The following is a 19,510-nucleotide window of genomic DNA, read 5'->3' as shown; positions in this document are numbered from 1 at the left end:
ATAACAACTAGCTCACTGATGAAAATACTTCATCTTAAGAGTCATTGTCAGCACTAAGATGTTCTTTGTGTCATGGTTAACAGTTTATTATTTTTCTTATGGATAAAGGAGAGTGTCTGTTCTTATTAAAAATCCTCATTAGAATGAAACTGCTGTAAAAGTAATACTGGAGAACTATAGTGATGAATTATGATTGATTACATTATACAATTAAGGTATATTGCGAAACAATAGGAAGATCCCTTCAAAAAATTAAGCAGTTGTTGCTCACTCTCTGTGAATGACTAAGTGGTTTAAGTTCTTCAGCTCCTGCATGTAAAAGACTTGATAAATAGATCAGGCTCAGGATCAATTAGTGTCACAATGATCTTTAGTATTAATGAAGCAAAGCTGCTAGGATTGAACCAGTTTATCTGTACCCTTCATGACAGCATCTTAAGCTGACATTGCATTGTCTGTCTAGTACTGGGCATGGGAACCAGTACGCAGAACACACAGCTCTGTGCAGCACTGGCCAATACAAGCGCTCCGTGTGGGGAAGTTGTATCGTATTCCTGAAGAATTCCAATATCCTTAGCGGGACAAAAATCCAATATAAGATAAGATGGTTTCAGAAAAGAGGTCACTAATATAAGTTTGCAGTTATTTTCTTCCCAGGTTTATCCTACATATGTCTTAGATTTCTTTTTCCTCATCTGTACACAAAGGATATCAAGCTTTTCTGATTAGACCTCAATGAAGAGCCTGGTTTTGGTCTAAGGGTCATCATTCTGTTATAGCCCTTCATCCTTTCTTTGTTTGCCCTGTTAAATTGCTGCCAAAGGAGGCGGAGAATATCTTCTCAGGTATTGATTTTTCACACATGGGGACTGCAGCTCCTAGTCACTTGATTTGCCACCTGCAGTTTATAACTGAATGGGCTCATGCGATTATGAACTTCATTTTAGTGCTGAGTTCCCAGCCTGAGGTGAAATTGATGTGTTAGTTGTTAGTCATTTGTAACTGCTTTAATGTATTTTGCTTGTTGGAATTCTGTTTAGATGGCTAATATAAATAGGATTTCTGCCATAGAAATGCTATTGATCAGAACTTCCTGTTTGAGTTGTTGATCTTAACTGATGTTCAGATATTTGGTTCTAGTCTTGGATAATCATTTTTGCTTAATATTTTTGGATCTTTCTGGTTTTCATTGTTACAGTTATAATGTAATAATTATGAACTATATCATGGTAACTGATGAGGTACATAATTTTATTCAACATTTGGTCCTTGGAGTTTTAGGTATGGAACTGATTCATTAGCGGGCAAACAAATGAAATGTATTGCAGTTCCTCATGAATGATCAGGGTCTTTATTTTCATTGGTACTCAAAACTTCACTAGAAGTCTCTGTTGATTTCTGTGTTAGTAGCAAGGTACCCTTTACCTCACAGGATAAGACAACTCTGCAAAAGTATTTGGTTTACCATATGCAGGAAGTTATTTTTGCAATAATTTGAATCTCAGCAAAGCATTCAGTCTTTCATCACTGAATACAATTTCTTTGTTGGTCCCAGATTATGTTATAGGTTTTCTTAAATACACAGTGCCTCTCAGAAATGTTGGAAGTGTCATTTTTCATTAATAATACATTTTGCTAATTTTTTAAAAAAAAAAAAAAAAAAAAAAAAAGAAAAATATATTTCTTGCATGTTAGTGAGAAGTGCAGGTTTGCTTTACTAGTCATATCTGAAAATTATGCAATCTTTGTATGCCTTGGCTTGACCATTTTTTTGCTTAACTTCCAATGTCAACACTGATATTATGATATTTATGTTGAACCATAATGAAACAGTCTTTTGAAGTTTTGTGAGAAAATCCTTTCTCACAGAAGGTTGCATCCAGGTTTGACAGAGAAGTGGAAATCCCCCAAATAAATAAGTTCCTACAGTTTTCATGAAAATCTGTGTCCGGCTAGAGGAATGAACTGTCAGCAGTGTCCCCTCTGAGGGGGATACCGTTGAACTTTGTCCTTTGTCCATTCTGCTTTGGTTGTTCCACCATGTGCTAACAATTCCAGCTTAGCTACAGCTGCTGTTGTCTTTTGGGGGTATCAGAGGAAAGAAAGAATGATGATTATTATGATTGTAGGAAATTTAAAAGATGCAGATTTATCAAATTCATTAGTTTCACTGCTCGTGTAACAGGTTGCTTTGTGGCTTTTTTAGTTTTGTGAATTACTGTTTACAAATATTTTCACTCTAGCTACATTTCAGCTTTTGTGCATATTCAGTTAGAGAAGTTCAGCTATGGTAGACTGGAACAAAGCATGTTGTATCTATGAAATTCTATGCAAATGAGTGGGATTGAATGATTCTAACAGAAAGAAATTTGATTACTAATATAATACCCTTGATATCAATGAGGATGAGATAGAAGAATCAAAGCACCAATTAACTTTCTGAAGTACTAGTGATAATTTTTATTACAAAAGATGGAGTGGCTTGAGTTCACCCTCCTCCTTAAGACCTTCCTACTCTAGAAAAGCCCAGTGGTTGCTTGTTCTGTTGTTTATGCAGTAGATTGAGGCAGTGTTTAATTAAACTTAGTGCATGGCCCCATTCTGTGCATGCCAAGCATATCTCTTTAAGGCTAACACTACACTGTTTGCAAGACCCATTCAACTAGAAAATGGCTTGAGGTGAAGCAAACTGGTACAACTGTTGTAGACAGCAGATGACATGAAGCCATCGGTCTGTGGTAAGAGAGAAGCAACTTCAGAATGAATTCCTGAGAAGTAGAAGAAACCTGATTTTTAAGGGAGATGCAGTTATGAAGGACCCAAGATGCCAGTAGTGTTACCTGGATCCCATGGAAGATGGAAGTTTATCAAGTGTTGTGGCACTTGCTTGAGAGTTGCATGGTTCTGGAGTAAAATAACATCTTTGTGACCCAGCAACAGTCAGCAGTGCCTCCTGATCTGACAGAGGCCTTCAGGAAAGACTGAAAATGCATACCCAGTAAGAAGAGCATTAGATTTGCAGGGGAACTGGTCAGGGGCAAAGCTGTACTTCACCTTTGCCTACATGCATCCTAGATCTGTTTGTTTATGAAACTGGCTGATCATTTGTATGTATTTGCCCACCCAGAATAGTCATCTTTTCTGTTTGATTTATATGAACAATACAGAAATGATCAATCATTATTGGACAAAGGTTAATGCTTTACTCTTAAATATAAGGGTGCAATAAGAGTTTACTTATAAAAATTTGTAATGCAACAGATTATGATGCAGTGAATCTAAATGAGAACACACAACTGGATTGTCTGGACTAGGCGCGTACATCTTTCCTACCGTGCATTAACCAGGATATTAATGGAGAGTTTTCTGGTTTGGACTCAAACATTTGATCCAAGAATTTGAATTAAGATGATAATCTTACAAATGCTCGTGGTTTAGAACTGGTTGAGGAGTGGTGGTGTGAAATTTTCACCCTTTGCCTGAAGTGTTCAAAAACCAAGTTGTTTCTTCTCTTTATTTCTAGAGAAGGAGGTGACATTTAGATTTCTCTGCCATAATGTCAGTAGCTGTTTTGTGGACAGTTTATTATGGTTGACCCTAGGAATGAGGTTGTGTTTCATCCTGTGATGAACTGGAAGCATAGACAAGACAAGAGAGCAAACATTCACAATTCTTTCCTCAGAACTAGGGTCCAAACACAATCCGTTGCCACTGGTTATCACTCTATTCTGGCCCTATGGCTGATGTTACAAGTCTAAAAGCTTAGACTATCTAGTCCATCCATATAAAGGAAGCAGAAGGAAAGACAATTACAAAGATATTCGTGAATGTAAAGGACTTTATGTAAAGAAAGAGAGTGTGTGTAAGCACAATTAGTAAAAACTGTAAAAAGTTTAAAAAGTTTAATTTGGAGTACGTGGAAAGGGAGAACATGTTTCCCATTTACATCCTCTCCATCTCCATTTTGAACACCCACAGAGTCAGTTTCATGGTTTGTATATTCAACAGAGACTTGTTTTGTGAACTGAATTTAGCAGGAGTGTTTTCAGGGATCTACCTTTCATCTGTAAATAATAGCAGTTCTGTTCCTGATTGTCCTGTTCTTCCCTTATGTTGGCCTAGTGAAACAATGTGATTGGTTAAAAAAGTATGGTTCCTTTTGTTTGTAAGCTGTATAGCATCAATAACAGCTTTTGAACATTCTTTTATACTTCTCCTTCATCTCCTTCCATCACTGACCTTTATTGCACAAAGAACTATGCACATCACGTTCTACAGTTTCTTTTTCTGAGACCAACTGAGAACAGTTATAGGATGGTGTGTTAATCGGTTCTTTTGTATGCTTCATTTCAAGATATTGACATCTTCTTTGTTTTAACCTAGCCAGTGAGAAACAGCAGGAGGAGACTAGCAGAGGAAGGTGTTCTGACTATTGATTTTCTTGTGCCTTTCAGTGGTTCATTAATTCCTCTAACAATTGCTTCTTAGGTAGCTGGCTGGGTGTGACCATTACTAGCCAGCAGAATAGGGGCTGTCATGGCTGGGTGAAGCCATAGCTGATAATGTCAACATTGCCTTCTGAATTCTTCTATCTATAAGTTATTCATTTAGTATGGAAGCAATATTGAGCTCCATACAAATAGTGAAATACCCTCATTTTGAATATGATGTTCTTATTCTTCCACGGTATGTGTAGATGCCAGAAGAGTATGAGCCAGCTGTTTCACAAGACACAAGAGGGGTTAGACAAACAGAACATTGCAAAAATTAGCCCTGTATATGAATTGTTCATATGGAAACAGTATGTTCAATTTTGTTTCACTAGTATTGACTGGTATTGCTATTATATCCCTACAAGCTGTATTAGAATTCAAAACTGTCTAGTACTGTATACCATGACTGTTAGAAAGCACCAGGCTGGAGTGAGGCTCTTACTAATTTCAAAACCTCTACGGATGTCCCATTTTACTGAGAGCTAGAAAAGGATGAGTGTTGGAAGGCAACAGGCAAATCACTGTTGTATATAAGTTGAATAAGGCAGTACTTAAAATAGAACAGTAATTGTAAAGCTATTTCTGGCACTGTTTTTCTTGCTTATGAGTCCCTCTTGTCCCTGTAATTTCTGAGAAAGATAACAGTGATAATAAATTTATAAGAAAAAGTTGTTGACTTTATTCCAGAAGGAGTTATATTATAAAAAAACCTGCATATAGTTATTCTATATAGGGTTTGGATTTTTTATTTTGTTTTCACAACATAGGTGAAGATCACAGTAGAACTTCTAGAACACCACATAATTTTCCAGATGGCTATTTTTGGGATGTTTAGAGCCACTGAATACAATTGGAAGACTGTACTTCACAGGGGAAAAATGACTTGTGCGCTGTCCGTAACCGTTATTTCTTTTACATTATCTTTTCTATCAAACAATATTTATAGTCTGTTTGTCTTAGGGATGCTGTTAAGAGATGATAATATGCAATCATTGATTCTAATGTCAATCTTACAGAGAAATATTTTCTTTAAATGTAGATAAATGTTATTTGCACATTTGCCTTACTGCCATCTAAGTTAGTCTGTCATGCCTGGTCTGACTTAATTTGTTCTGACACAAAGGTTTTCAAAATAGAAAAATCCAGGTGTTATGAAGAAACCCATGAAATTTACTTTATTGATGGAGAATATGTCTTTGCATGGATAAATGAAAGAAACCCTGTCAATGGCTGAAGCCTGTTAATAATTTTTTTTGTCTTACCCTGTTGTTTGTCTTGGTTGCTCAGCTTTTGCAATATTTAAGTTAGTATATTATCTCTGCTTAAAAAAAAAATCATGCTATTTGCCCCTATTTCAGCCTGAGAGCATTTTGACTGGACTGCATCAAGTTGTCCGTCCTTTTGCTTCGCATTCCGTCTCTTCCCAAGTATGCAAACCAGGGTTTGGTAGAGTGCTATGGGATTGTTGAGAGCACGTAGTCATTCCTCAAATAGCATAAGTGTGTGCAGTGCCAAATAGCATTGTGTAAGATGTTCCCCATCCAGTAGAGTTAATTGCCAAAGTGTAATTTTTCAGCATCTGATGTGGGCTATTCTGCTTGCCTGTGTGGAACAGATTTAACCACTGAGAAGTTTTCTCCAGCTAGTGGCAGAAATCATGAAATACTTGTAATCAGTAGGTCTCTTAATAGGTTGAGGCTCCCTCTGGGCAGGGCATTGCTAAGTTTTTCACAGCTAGAAGCCAGTCTCTGTATATCATTTCAAAGCCCAGAGAGGTGTGAGGCCTGATGTTGGGGGAGTGAAAGGAGAAAGTTCTTCCTAAAGAAATTTAAGCTTCAGCTTTTTAGTGTTAAGGTCTTCTGGATATGGGATTGTTGTAAAAGTGATTGCATTCATATGTAACTTCTCACAGTAGAAATAAAAAGTAAAGGGCAGCCCCTGTTAAAACAAAGTCATTTTATTTTCTGAAGCTCAGTAAATCAAGAAGAAGAAAAGCACAAATTCATTTGACAGCTTCAGCTTTTTCCTTTAATGTTTACATTTTGTATTTTAAAAAAAAAATCCAGATTTTACAATATTGAAGATAATAGCAGATATTGTTCTTTTGCTTTTTTGTACTGTAAAACATTCACATCTATCATAGGAATGTCATAAGGGTCCTATGTTGTGTGCAGTGGGCACTTCCACTGATGGCAGAATCATTTAGATATGTATGGCTTCAGTTCAAGAAGAGGCTGTTTTAGTTTAAGCAGAAGATGTTTATGGTACGTATTTGGCAAATCTGATTCCATGTAATGCATAAACATGCTACCTATAAATGCTGCCTTGTTATCACAATGCATAGAAGTGCTCACTCACTAAAATTTTTCTTCAGTCCTCCACTACGAATCCATCTGTAACAATTTGCATTAGATTTTATTTTGTCAACGTTGTCTTCTGGTGTAAAGGAATGTTAATGTATTTCAAAAATGTGGAGATACCATTTTAATGGTTGCTTATTAATCAGAACAAAAGCAGGCAATGACACTAGATTGTTTTGTTTTGTTATAAGGAAAAACATATTTATCCACAACAGCTGCTTGCAGGAAGGCATCATAATAAATATTACATTGATACAAAGAGTGCCATGGATCATTTTCTGGACAATCTGTGAGGTAGAGTAGTTGTTACAGTGACAGTGAAATAAATATCAGTCTCTTCCCCCCTCCCCCGCCCCCTTTTTTTTTTGGTAAGGTTGCATCAAAGTTGTTTGCAGTCTGTTCTTCTCTTTCTTTGCACATGAACGTGTGTAGCATTTCTCCTAAAGCATTCAAATCACACATGTTCAATATATGTTTTTCTAACCTGAGATGCAACTGTTCCAATTTATGTTAGTATTCACCACCACCACCCACCCTGCAAGCAAGCCTTGTTTTTAAGGTTGGCTTATCAGGAGCTACATGTCTGTGGCTGCTGTCTTCAGTGCATGTAGTACAGTCTGTTCACTGATTTCAGAGCAGTCTTTCACCTGACCTACCTCTCTGAGGTGCTAACTGTATGTGTTCGGAATACTGTTCTTTATTTGCAGCATGCTGTATTGCATCCAAGTAGTGAGAAACTGTCCTAATAACTTACATTATTGACCCACAACAGATAAATGACATTGCCTTTTTTTTTCCTTCTCTTTTTCTTTTTCCTTGTTTTCTCTGCCTTTTTTTGTTCAAGAGACCAAAGCAATTTGATATATTATTTGGCACTACCTTTGGTGCAAACACAGTTTTAACCAAGGAGGGAAATAGCGATTTTCTCTAAATGTGCCTGCCATTGTTTAAAAAAAGATTAAACAACTTCTTACCTGGCTTTGGTAACAGCCCTGTTTTGTGCCTGCTATATGGTAAATTACTTTTAACAACATGCAAACATTTTGTCTTAGAGTATAAAGGAATTTAAAAATTTCTTCTGGAAAGGAACAAAGCATACAAATGAGTTTATACACATGCTTCCATTTTGAATATTGCTATACAGATCTGCGCTGCATGAGAATTTGCACACAGGTTACTTTTTTCCTATCATGAACAGAAAGCACAATTATTTCTTTAATTAGATTGAAGAGCTGCTGCTTCATTTCTTATTAACTTATCAGTGTCCCCAGCCAGGCTCATGTTTCTTTCTGACTAAATTTCTCGTGCCAGATAGTTGTCACTGATGCTGGAAGTAGTGAAGAGGTAAATAAGACAGCAGGTTTTTAAAATTACTTCAAGCAGGTTTGCAGCTGTCAGACATGCTTAAAAAGAAATGTCTCAAACCTTAAAATTCAAGTGTATGTTTGAGGTGCTGTTTGATCCAACTCCAAAAATCAAGAGCTTTTGCAGTCAGCTATGGTGTTGTCTTCAATTGCTTTTGTCAAGATCACTTTCTTATTTTTCTTCTTTCAGTTTGTTTATGGATCTCAGACTTTACGTCTAGTTAAGTGTACAGGTAGCTGAAGTAGTGTACCTACTGACAGCTGCCAAATGGACAAATAATATTCTTTCTTAGAGAAACCATAAACCAGTCAGCTTCCCTAATGATGAGTTATATAAGAAGGTTAAGGTAATCTCATCTTAAACTTCATCTTTCCTTTGTCTAATTCCAGTTCAGGTGCAAGATCTAGGTTCTCACTACTTAAAATGAAATCCTAAAATGGTACTGTCGTTTTCCTAATCACCAGAAATTGCCATCTGTGTAATTCCAAGGATGGGAAGGAGCTCTTTACATAGGCTGCAGTGATCCATACATCACCCAGGAGTGTTTGGGGAAACAACTCCCCTGAACAGGAGATCTCCTGAAGGTGGAGGTGCAGTCAGCCAGTGTAGCTGACCATAACACACTCTGACTGAAATACAGAGATAGAGACAAGTGCAATTGTTGAGAAACTTCCCCAGTGATGAATGTCACCCCAGTGGTGTACCTGTTGCCTGTTATCAAGTTGGTTTGTATTTTATCATACCAGCCAGCCCAGTCTTAACTTTTATTAAACTAGTTATACATGGCCCCATTGTAGATATATCAGATATGATGAGGTGTTATACCTACTGAATGCCTGTCTGGCAATTAGCTAGGGAGCATTAGACAAACATATGGTTAAAAGCATGACATGGATTTTTAGTGCACAAGAAATAGGGCCTCATTTAATGAGCTGCATTAAACCAATTGTGTAAAATGTCCGTTAAAAAAGCATGCAGTAGAGGGAGGGATCAGATTTTGTCAGAACTTGTTAAAATGTTTTCAGAATGTTGCAGTATGGGGTGGTGTTTGAAATAATACATACAGCAAAGTAAAGAGAAGCGTTCCACAGTGTTTTCTTTCCATTCCTTCATTTAGTGATCGTATCTTTCTGTCTGGTTTTCATTTGCGATTCTATCTGTATTTCTTCTCAAATTAGGACAGTATTTGTTTCTTTAGTACAGAGTTACTTAGGGCTTCCCACTGTATGTGTGTCTGCTTTGTTTTCCAGGAAGCCATTGTATGGATTGTTTCAATATAATTCCAGTATGATTGGACTGGAATCATTAGCTGATCCCTCAGATACCTGGGAAATCATAGAGACTATTGGGAAAGGCACTTACGGTAAAGTCTATAAGGTTACCAATAAGAAAGATGGGAGTCTGGCAGCAGTAAAGATTCTGGATCCTGTCAGTGTAAGTAAAAACTATTAAACTGTAACTTCATTGTTAATTTAAAAGAATTCCCAGAGTTGAAATGCAAATCAAATGTGTAACATACCGAAAGCATCCTGAAGGGAACAATTTTGCAGAATGCATTGACGGAGGGAGTTTGGTACCAGCACCTGAAAGCTGCAACTTAGTTTCATCATCTGTCTGTTATTGTAAGACAGCATGTGCCTAGTTTCTTTTTTAGGTCTATGTAATTCTTCTGGTACAAATTTAGATATCTGTGCTTGGAGCATGCAAATGATGAGAAGGTACAAAGGCATTCCTTTTAGGGGCCTGCTATAGCAGGGAAAATACAAGATGCTGTTAATCTTAATGTTCTTATTCTGTGTACTCCCTAAAAGAATTACTTTTCCCATCACAGAAGTACTGTGAACTTTAGGATATTCTATGGTTATCTTTTATAAGTGGATAATACTGCGAGGCAATAGTTAAGATAAAAACAGAAGACGAGCACAGCCCAAATTCTCAGAGGTGGTTCTGTACCAGCTCCAGTTTTAGTGGGTATTAAATGCCTAGCTTCCCTTGAGAACCAAGGCCCTAGTTTTCAATGGAGGATTTAATTGTCAGCTGCTCAGGATGGATCAAGCTGGAGTTTGATCACGACAGTTGGTCTAAAATATTTACTAAAAATGTTAAACATTTCTGTCATTTACCACTACTGAAATTCGTCTTGGTTTTCTCTTGTATAAGTCTGAAGAAGGTAATAAATAAGATTATATCCTTTTTAGCAATACACAAAGAAAGGAAAATGCATGTAAGAGCTTAAATTTTCTAATAGTCACAGTCTGTGCCGAAACAAGGAAAGATTCAGTGCCTAAGTACTGTTCTGAGTTGTGGCCTGTGTGCTGATATTACACAGTATTTTCTAACTGTCACAGAATTCTTTCATTAACAAATATTTAGTAGCAGTTGCTTATTTCATGGGTTTTGTTTTTTCTGTCTTTAATTGTTTGTGGTGTATGTCTTTTCCTCATAAGAATGTCTTTGTTTTTACTGATGTCCCCTTCGAAGTTTTGTGAAATTGTTCTCTGGTCCTGTCTGATGACTATACAAAAAAAGGATTAATCAAAGGTTCATGTGTTTACGTTTAGCTTACACAATAAAAAATATGCATATTTAAAAACAGGTTAGAAAGTAATACAGGTGTAAATTTCTCATTTAGACAACTGAGCAAAGTTAAGTATAATTTTTACTTTTCTGCTTAAGTATATTATGCACTGAAAGAATTGTTGAAGAACAGCTGGTTGCTTTACACAGGATTCACATTTTTGTACGTAAAAAAAAAAGCAGAAGTGGCATGATTTGGTGTGGACTAAATTTACAGTATCGTGTGAGTACTTTCAGCTGCATTAAAGTAAAACCATTTAAAAGTACAAACTAATTAAAAAATGGTTCTTTTTATCCATGAGAGTTTGTTCTTGCTTTGTACGGACTTACTGTGTTTATATGTTCTGTGTGTTTGTGTTTTTTATTTAGGATGTAGATGAAGAAATTGAAGCAGAATATAATATTTTGCAGTTTCTTCCCAATCATCCTAATGTTGTTAGATTTTATGGGATGTTTTACAAAGCAGATCAATATGTGGGAGGACAGCTCTGGCTAGTACTTGAGGTAAAAACATTTTGATAACATTACATCTTAACTAGCAAATGTTGTTGAGTTTCTGTTTTTTATTGCTAGAAGAGTCACAGGCTTTCATGATTCTCTGATTGGGGCCATTAATCAAAGGACTGGTGATAGATGGTGTGTGGTAGTCTACTGTTGAAAATCACATCCAGACTTTAATAGGGAATGTCCTTGCATTTTATATCTGTTCAAGCTGCTACATTATGCCTTGAAAGCAAGCAGATCCTTTTAATAAGAATGGTTTGCCTAAACAGCTTGATTTTTTTTCATATTGGAGAAAACATTAGATAAGGCATTTCTCTAAACTTTTGGAGAGCTCAAGCACTTGAGGAGAATGCAAAAGATAATGACGTAGTAATATGGAGGAACAGTTAACAAACATGCTGCCTATTGCAAAAGTGAACAGAGAAAATGCAATGGAAACTCTGTTTTATGGTAATTAAAACCAGAGGCTGGTTGTTGTTGAAAACCTAGCAACAGAAATGCCTTCTATTAACTTTTCTTGTTCAGTGGCCATCAGTATTCTTGCAATGAAAAAATGTATTTAGGTGGTCTTGTTGCCAGTTAAGTGATTGCCAAAGATTGTTGCAAGATAAGGATTTCTTTTAGATGTTTTCTAAGCTTAATTGATATAGGGCTTTGCACAGACTGATGAGCAGTAACAGACCTTTCAAACATTTCTCTCTTATGACTAGAGTGGTAAAAGTTAGCATTCACTTTTTAATTACTGATCACTTGAGCAATTCCACTCCCTGTTCTTGAACGGTGACTGAAATCACAATAGGGTATCTTTATTTCCACTTTCGGATGTGTTTCATCTTAAGTTTCAGTAGCTATTAAAAAAGGAGCTTTAGTATTTTTGATTTGGTATTGTTTTTTACTGTATGCCTGCTGGCTTTGTGTTGAGTTTGGGCTTGGTTTCCTGGGTGTTTTCTTTTTTAATACAAGTGTAGTGTATCCAACAGATGCATCACATGTGGTATTCCATATAACAAATTTTTTTAAAGCAAAATCGTGACATATTCTATGTAACAAAATTAAATGTAGAATTTGAGAGAGTTAGGTGTTTGTACAGACAGTATCAATTAATTATGTTAATTTCAGGTGGTTTTTGGTCCACATTATGCAGAGTTTTAAAGAAATTTGACATTTAAAAAAACGTGGTTTCTGTATTGGATAAATTTACGAGACAAGGCAAACTATTTCTTGCCTTGGAATTTACATGCAAATTTATGTATGCATAGCAGTTACTTTTTATATTATAAATTAATGATACTTTTTCAGTAAAAGGGAATATACAAAGTACCTAGGCTTTGATCCCTGAGTCTTTGGTGAAATATATTCGTTGGATGTGTGACTTCTGAAATTTGTAATAAAAAGGTGGATAATTTTTTTTCCTTTAAGCACAATTTTGCCATGTTTACTCACTACGAGCAGGACCTTAATTTGATAGATGCCTAGGATGAGGAAGGGTGGCAAAAGTGGACACCTTAAATATTTTTATGATGCTGCAATTTACTACATAGGGGATTTTAGAAATAAGCATTTTGTATTTCTCAGGTGTAGCACAGACAACTGTAAAGCAAGCTTCCCTACTTTTCCATCTAAATGTGCATCAGTCCACTTTTTAAAGTATTACTATTACATATAAAGTGGTAATGAAGTTTACAAGTTCATTTTGTCCCAGATCTTTGCTGACTGTCAAGAACAGTGTCACTGACAGCTGCAGCAGGGTTTGTGGGATATATATATATTTTCAGAGTCATTAATTCATTTAACATATGCTACCAAACAGCTGTCAGTCTGTAACAATATTCAGTCACAACCAGTTTGGAGTTTTTTTGAAGTGAGGGCATACTTTCCTATATTTCATTTTCAGGCTAGAGATAAGTTCAGTACAGCCTGTATCAGTAGAACATTTATAGCAATGAAAGCAATAAAAAAAAAAATCTTTGACTTAATCGCTTGTCAGCAAATGGTTAAGCATGGAAAGAAAAACATGCACTTTCTCTCATAAGATGTTGAAGTTCTCCTGTAAATACATTTGATGATTGATATTGAGCTGAATGCTCCCACCCAGTTGATTTAAAAAAATATATATGAAATTCCCCACTAATGAATTAAAAAGTAAAGTCAAATTCCTAAAGAACTCATCGATGTTTTCAATGAGGAAATTTTGCTTCAGGAACTTACTTACATAAAGGATGTCTTGTTTATTATGTGATCTGGTCCTTTCCATGAACTAAAACTTTTAGTCTAGTGAAATTTTTTGATGCAAGGGGAAGTTAGTAATAAATGAAGGAAAATATCGACATGTCACAGAAATTAGTGATTGAACTGATACACAACTGGTAAAAGTTATTTGAGAGATGCAAAACTTGAGATATGTAGATACTCTGTTTTCGTACCATTCTGATTTACGCTGTAGTATTTTTAAATTAATACTGATAATGTAAAATGAACTTTTGTTGAAATGCATGTGATTTCTGTATGGCAGAAACGTTGGTAAGGGTGCTGGCTGCAAAAACAGGTCTAGAGGAGAAAATTCAATGAAAGCAGGGCAATCAATTCTCCCATCATTTTTTTTATTGAACAATTGTGAATATTAAAGTAAGAAAAGGAAGAGAGGAGAAAGGAAAGAGGGGAATAGCTGCTTAGAAGGGCATGGACAGTAAACTAATGGTGTGGGTGAAAACATATTTACTAAGATTCTAATTTTAATTTTTCTCCTCCTCTTTTGACGTATGGCATCCCATTAATAGGAAATGCTTGCAAGAAGCTGTTTTTCTGGATCAGAATGTTTCATCTCAGTTGTTGGCAGCACATGCCGTCAAATCTGAGTATAGAGATACGGCTTCTGTCTATTTATATTGCCTGCCAGCAGGAGCATTGATGGAGTGAAAGTTTAAAATGACTGTAATTTGTTGCCTCCCAGTTATCAAGAGCATCAATCTATTCTGTCTGGCCTTTTCTTCGTACAAAAGCAGGTTCTGAAAAAGACAATGCACTTCTTACTGTGGAAATACTCAAATAATGTAAATTGGACTTGTAAATCCTCTTTTAACAACAAAATACATTCCTGTTCATAATATTTTGATTTTTAGTTAGATTTTATAAATTACATTTTATTATCTTCAGTTTTCACTTCCCTCCCCTGACCCAGGCTGCTGTGATTTATTATTAACATTGCTAATAAAATACGTTCTAAGGTGAGGTGACAACATAAATAATTGCAAGGTAAAAATCTAGTAGTTCCCAGACTTGTGTTGTAGTGTAGTTTTGCACGGTAGGTGTTCACAGCCTAAATAAGTATATTGAGTAACCAAGGACTTGTCTTGCTTTTTTTCCTCCCTCGCAACTCTCCCCTTCACAGCTGTGCAATGGAGGTTCTGTCACAGAGCTTGTCAAAGGCCTGCTGAAATGTGGCCGACGGTTGGATGAAGCTATAATCTCATACATTTTATATGGTGCTCTCTTGGTAAGGATGTTCATTGGGCTTGTAATGACAGCAGAGGGTGCAATTTACTCATCTCATACATACATTTTCTGTTTATAAAGTATGGTAGTGTTGACAATATTATGCGGGCTATTATAGCAGCAGGGGTTGTATCAAGCATGTAATCCAGTGGACAGATGTTTCTATGGAGTATGTGCAGATTGTCTTCATTACGTTCCCTAATAGTAGGGTAATTGTTTTTAAATAAGGGAGTAAACTTATTTTTGTTACTGCTGGTATATAGGGCCTTCAGCATTTACACAATAACCGGATCATTCATCGTGATGTGAAAGGGAACAACATTCTCCTGACAACAGAAGGTGGAGTCAAGCTCGTTGACTTTGGTAATGACCACTTCCCATTTGTTTTCCTGATACATGCAGTTTAGCCAAAGGCATCTGTTTACTTTCCCCAGGGGAGGCAGAATGCCATGGTGAGAGACTTTCTCAGAAGGATGCTCAGAATTATTTTAAGAAAGAAAAATGGAGAAAGAACCTGATACAGCAAGAATGAAAATTCTAATGAAAAATTAGTAATAGCCTTTTCACTTAAAAGCTTAAACATAATAATTTAATAATTAAAAATAGTTCTGAAGGTACCATTTTATTTACAAAGCTCTTTTGCATTTCACAAGGAATGTCAGTTTCAGGGCAGTTGTCCTCCTAATTTAAATTTAGATATTCTATCTTTTGCATATGAAAAGGAAACATTCTTCTCTCTGAAATGGCTTTTGGTAACCTTAAGCATATTTTTTCCCTCTGAGCAGAAGGTAAAATGGTCCCATGGGTCCAAAACCCAACATCGATTTAATTTGTGATTATTGCTGTTAGATTTAAGCATTGCCAGTCTGGAAACATCATATGAAACACGGGGCAGGAGAGAGAGAGACAGGTAGGTAGGTAGATAGAAAGGGACTTCTCAATAGAATTTAACTCAGTTCAGCAATTTTTTTTTCCCTTTAAACATGCACTTAGAAAAATAAGGAAATGCTGTGGTCCCTCAGATATGTATGCAATGGAATGGAAAATTTTATTAAAGGTATCAGAAACAGATTATTAACAGTATGATTTATTAATGAAACCGTATAATGCATAAGGTAATTGTCGTTGAGAATAGTATTGTGTGAATAATGGATGTTTGCTTGGCAGTGCATGAAGATAAAGACAAACGTTCATGAAATGAGAGTAGCGTAAAATGGTGTGTCAAAAAATCCAGCAAATAGTAATATTTGAAAAAAAAAATCCAAAAATATTAAATTTATGCAGTGGAAAGAAAATTTAATACTGTTGTTGTCGTGGTATTATAAATTTAACATAAAAATCCATTGAAGAAGCTAAAGTAAGTTGGGAAACAGGAGCCTCTTTTGTATCTTCTAGGGACAGAAATTCATTATCTTGAATGGTAAAGGCAACAATTAAAATAGTACTGGGAGAAACATATGGCCTGAAGAAAAACTTGGAGTGAGTCCGTGACCTAGTACAAGGGAGGAAGATCCCTTCTCACTTGGGGGAATTTTGGCAATATGATCTTTGTAACTACTCCATTCTGGGAAAAGTTGGCTTTTCTTCCCAAAGCAAAATGTTTTTATCAGTCGTATCAAAGGCCTTAGCTGCAGCAGAAGCTCAGCTTGGAGTTCAGGCTTCCAAAGGCAGATCAATGTGCTCCAACTTCAAGGGGCGCATTCAAGGAAACTGAGAATCCCAACCTTTCTGGTGTCCCATGTGTGTCTCTAATTCCCCATTTAGGTTTTAGGGGTTTTTCCTACTTTTTAAGTTACGGCAGTAACACTAAAAAATTACAACAAATATGACTACCTCAGAAAAAGACAAGAGTTAAATCTTGAGTGTTTCCTAACACTTAACAGTTAGGAAACGCCAAGAAATGCCCACATATCTGTGTGCTTCCTGACTAAAGAAACATCAGGCACCAAGCTTTCAGTAAGTTGCTATTTTTCCCCTCTAGCCCACTGCTGTAGTTGCAGAAGGGACTCTGGGAATGAATTAGGACTGAGTCACAGGTAATATTGTTTGAGGAACTGTTTTATCTCGTTTGTTGCAGAAAGAGGAAGATATATAGTGAAAAATGCAAGGAGTTCAGGAAGAGAAGGGACTTGCAGTTCAGACAGTTGAATGGCATCAAATTGGAGACTGTTCTTGCTTCTGCCAGTGTTTCTCTGTGATGTTGGTGGGTTTTTAGAAGTGGCCACTTTGTTCCTCATTTTCCCAATAGCCGGTTTGAAACATCTTGTCCTCCTCTGCAGAAGAGCTAAGTGTTCTTGAACTGCAGCTGAGATCTGTTACAGCTCGACTTGAGGCATGTGGAGTGCCTGAAAACTGAAAGATCTCAGATTAAGTGCCCAAAAACAGTGAATGCTTTGGATATTTTTAGGTTAATCCCTGGAACTAATAATCCTCTCCCATTTTTCAGGAATGTTAAGGAGATTTATTGTTTGATGAGGAAGGAAGGAAACATGTTAAAAGGAAAAGAAAATAATGATTTTAAATTTAGTACAGGATTGGTTATACGAAATAAGTAAGTAGAACTCAAATCGATGGGGATAAAAATAATATTAAATGACTACCTATTCAGTGAACGCTATTTGTTCTATTCACAGAATGAGACAATCTTGGAGAAAAAAAAGTTACTTCATATTCAAGGTCACAGAGAGGATTACATAGATATCCTTAATTGAGGGTTGGGTTTTTTTTTTTTGCCTTTATTGCATGACTTTACAACTTGCTTTTTCAATGTAACACATTTCTTCCCTGAGCTGCTCTCGACAGCATGATATATTTGAATAAATGTTGGCCACTGTGTAAGTTGACCCAAAATGTCTGCAACTTATAATTTATTTATGCTTATGCTCACTCATTCTCTCCCTCGGTCTCAGTCTGTCAGCCCTTTGGTATTCTGCACCGTTTTGGAGTGTTCGTAGATAGCAGCTACAAATTAAGCTAGCTGAAGAGTGATCAGAGTTAAATGCACAGAGGCTTGCTAGAGGTCCTAGCCATTAACTGTTTCACAGTGGTACTCGGGAAATCACTGAAGGCTTGCAATCACACTGAAAAATGAAAAATAAATACAGAATTGAATCTTGGAGCCAGCAATCAAATTATTTAATTTACGAGTTATAAGTCCCAATTTCTTATTTATTGGCATCAGGCAGTGTGTATTATATGTGTTTCTGCCTCTTTTTTTTTCCTGGGTAGTGCCATAGGAGCAGACCCCTGTGTTTTTTGTTTGTTTTTAAACCATGTTAAGGTGAAATATTTTTTAAGTCAATATTGGTTTTGTGTCAGCTTATTGGAATGCTGCTGAAATATACAATTCAATTTCATGTTGACCAGAGCATAGAAGAGTATTTGCTGATTTGTGAACACTGTTTGATTTCACTCTAGTTCTTTCTTCCTTTTATCAGCTGTGGTTCGGTAGTCCAGCCCCAGTCAGCAAAGCACTGAAGCACAGGCTTTGTTTTAAGCATATGCTTAACTCCGTAAGTACCAGCTGCACTGTGAGCTTGAGCTTCCATGCTTTTCTCAATAGGGAAAGATCTAAGCAAGTGCATAAATGTTTTGTTGAACAGGAGCCTCTGCAAATACTCTAGTGGACAAGTTTCCTGCCCAGCAGTGTTCAGGGAGTAAATTTCAGAAACAGAAGTTTTAAAGTCAAGTTGTAATTTGAATGGTTCCTGTTTATACTCATGAAAACAGCAGAAAGCAGTCTGTGATATTTAGATGCCAATTGAATTCTTGAGTTTGAATGAAAGTGCTTCAAACTCAGAGTCACAAAAAAATCTCTCAGCAATTCTGAAAGAAAACAGCAAGATGAAATTAATCAAACAAAGAATTCAGTACAAATGCTGCATGTACTTTGGCCAGGCATTCTGCAGCTGTACTCCTAGGCTTGGAGTTTGTTTTTTATATACTTGAAATAAACTGAAATGACAGAATGAATTTGAAGCCAAGTTTTTTGGATGTTTTATTGCAGGTGTTTCAGCCCAGCTCACCAGCACACGGCTGCGTAGAAACACCTCAGTGGGAACACCCTTTTGGATGGCACCTGAGGTAGGCAATGTTCCTGTCTAGGCTGTTTCCATTCACTGCAATGCACACTTTGTTGCTACTTCCACATAGGAGAAAAGGGTATCTTTTCTTCTCTCCCTTGCGGCTGTGTTTCTACTTTACATCTAGTCCCCTGTTCAGTAAAATGGGTGTACTATTAGAGTATACAAAATGGATTTCTAATAGTCTTCATTATTTTCTTCTCTGTAATGTTCCATAAAAGTACAGCTAACTAAGGGTCTTCTTGATAATTTTTTGACTTTCCAATCAAATATGGTATGTTTTGATGTGCTTGTTTGTGCCTCTGAATACAGATTGGGAGGAGGAGGAGGAATTCCTGCAATCCTGTCTTGCTATAGGACTCTGCAAAACCCTGATTTAGGTGTGGGTCCTTTACCCTTAATCATTGACTGGGGACCTACACACTTAGTCACATGGACTAGCATAGATTAAAAATGGAGAAAAATAACCTACACGTGGCCTAGCCAAGTATCTTAGACCATATTTTTGCATACTACTCCCTAGACATAACCCTTTTCCATCTATTTCATGAAGCTCTAGAAAGTTTTAACATGCTGTTGAACAAAAGTGGTGCTTAGGGATGTGGTTTCATGGTGGAATTGGCAGTGCTAGGTTGAC

At 36.4% G+C, this 19,510-nt stretch overlaps 1 protein-coding gene across 1 annotated transcript in view; it reads left to right on the top strand.

Moving 5' to 3' along the window:
• Positions 1–19,510, top strand: part of MYO3B (myosin IIIB) — a 195,586-nt gene that overhangs the window by 3,796 nt on the left and 172,280 nt on the right. The window contains exons 2-6 of the mRNA XM_068408068.1: positions 9,469–9,652; positions 11,165–11,299; positions 14,688–14,792; positions 15,055–15,154; positions 18,798–18,874. Of these exons, the coding sequence (XP_068264169.1) occupies positions 9,469–9,652; positions 11,165–11,299; positions 14,688–14,792; positions 15,055–15,154; positions 18,798–18,874 (601 nt within the window). The remainder of the gene's footprint in view (positions 1–9,468; positions 9,653–11,164; positions 11,300–14,687; positions 14,793–15,054; positions 15,155–18,797; positions 18,875–19,510) is intronic.

The sequence above is a fragment of the Nyctibius grandis genome, chromosome 9, assembly GCF_013368605.1.
Source record: "Nyctibius grandis isolate bNycGra1 chromosome 9, bNycGra1.pri, whole genome shotgun sequence".
Taxonomy (NCBI): Eukaryota; Metazoa; Chordata; class Aves; order Nyctibiiformes; family Nyctibiidae; genus Nyctibius; species Nyctibius grandis.
Note: the sequence above shows the minus strand (reverse complement) of the source record. Positions and strands in the feature narration are given on the sequence as shown.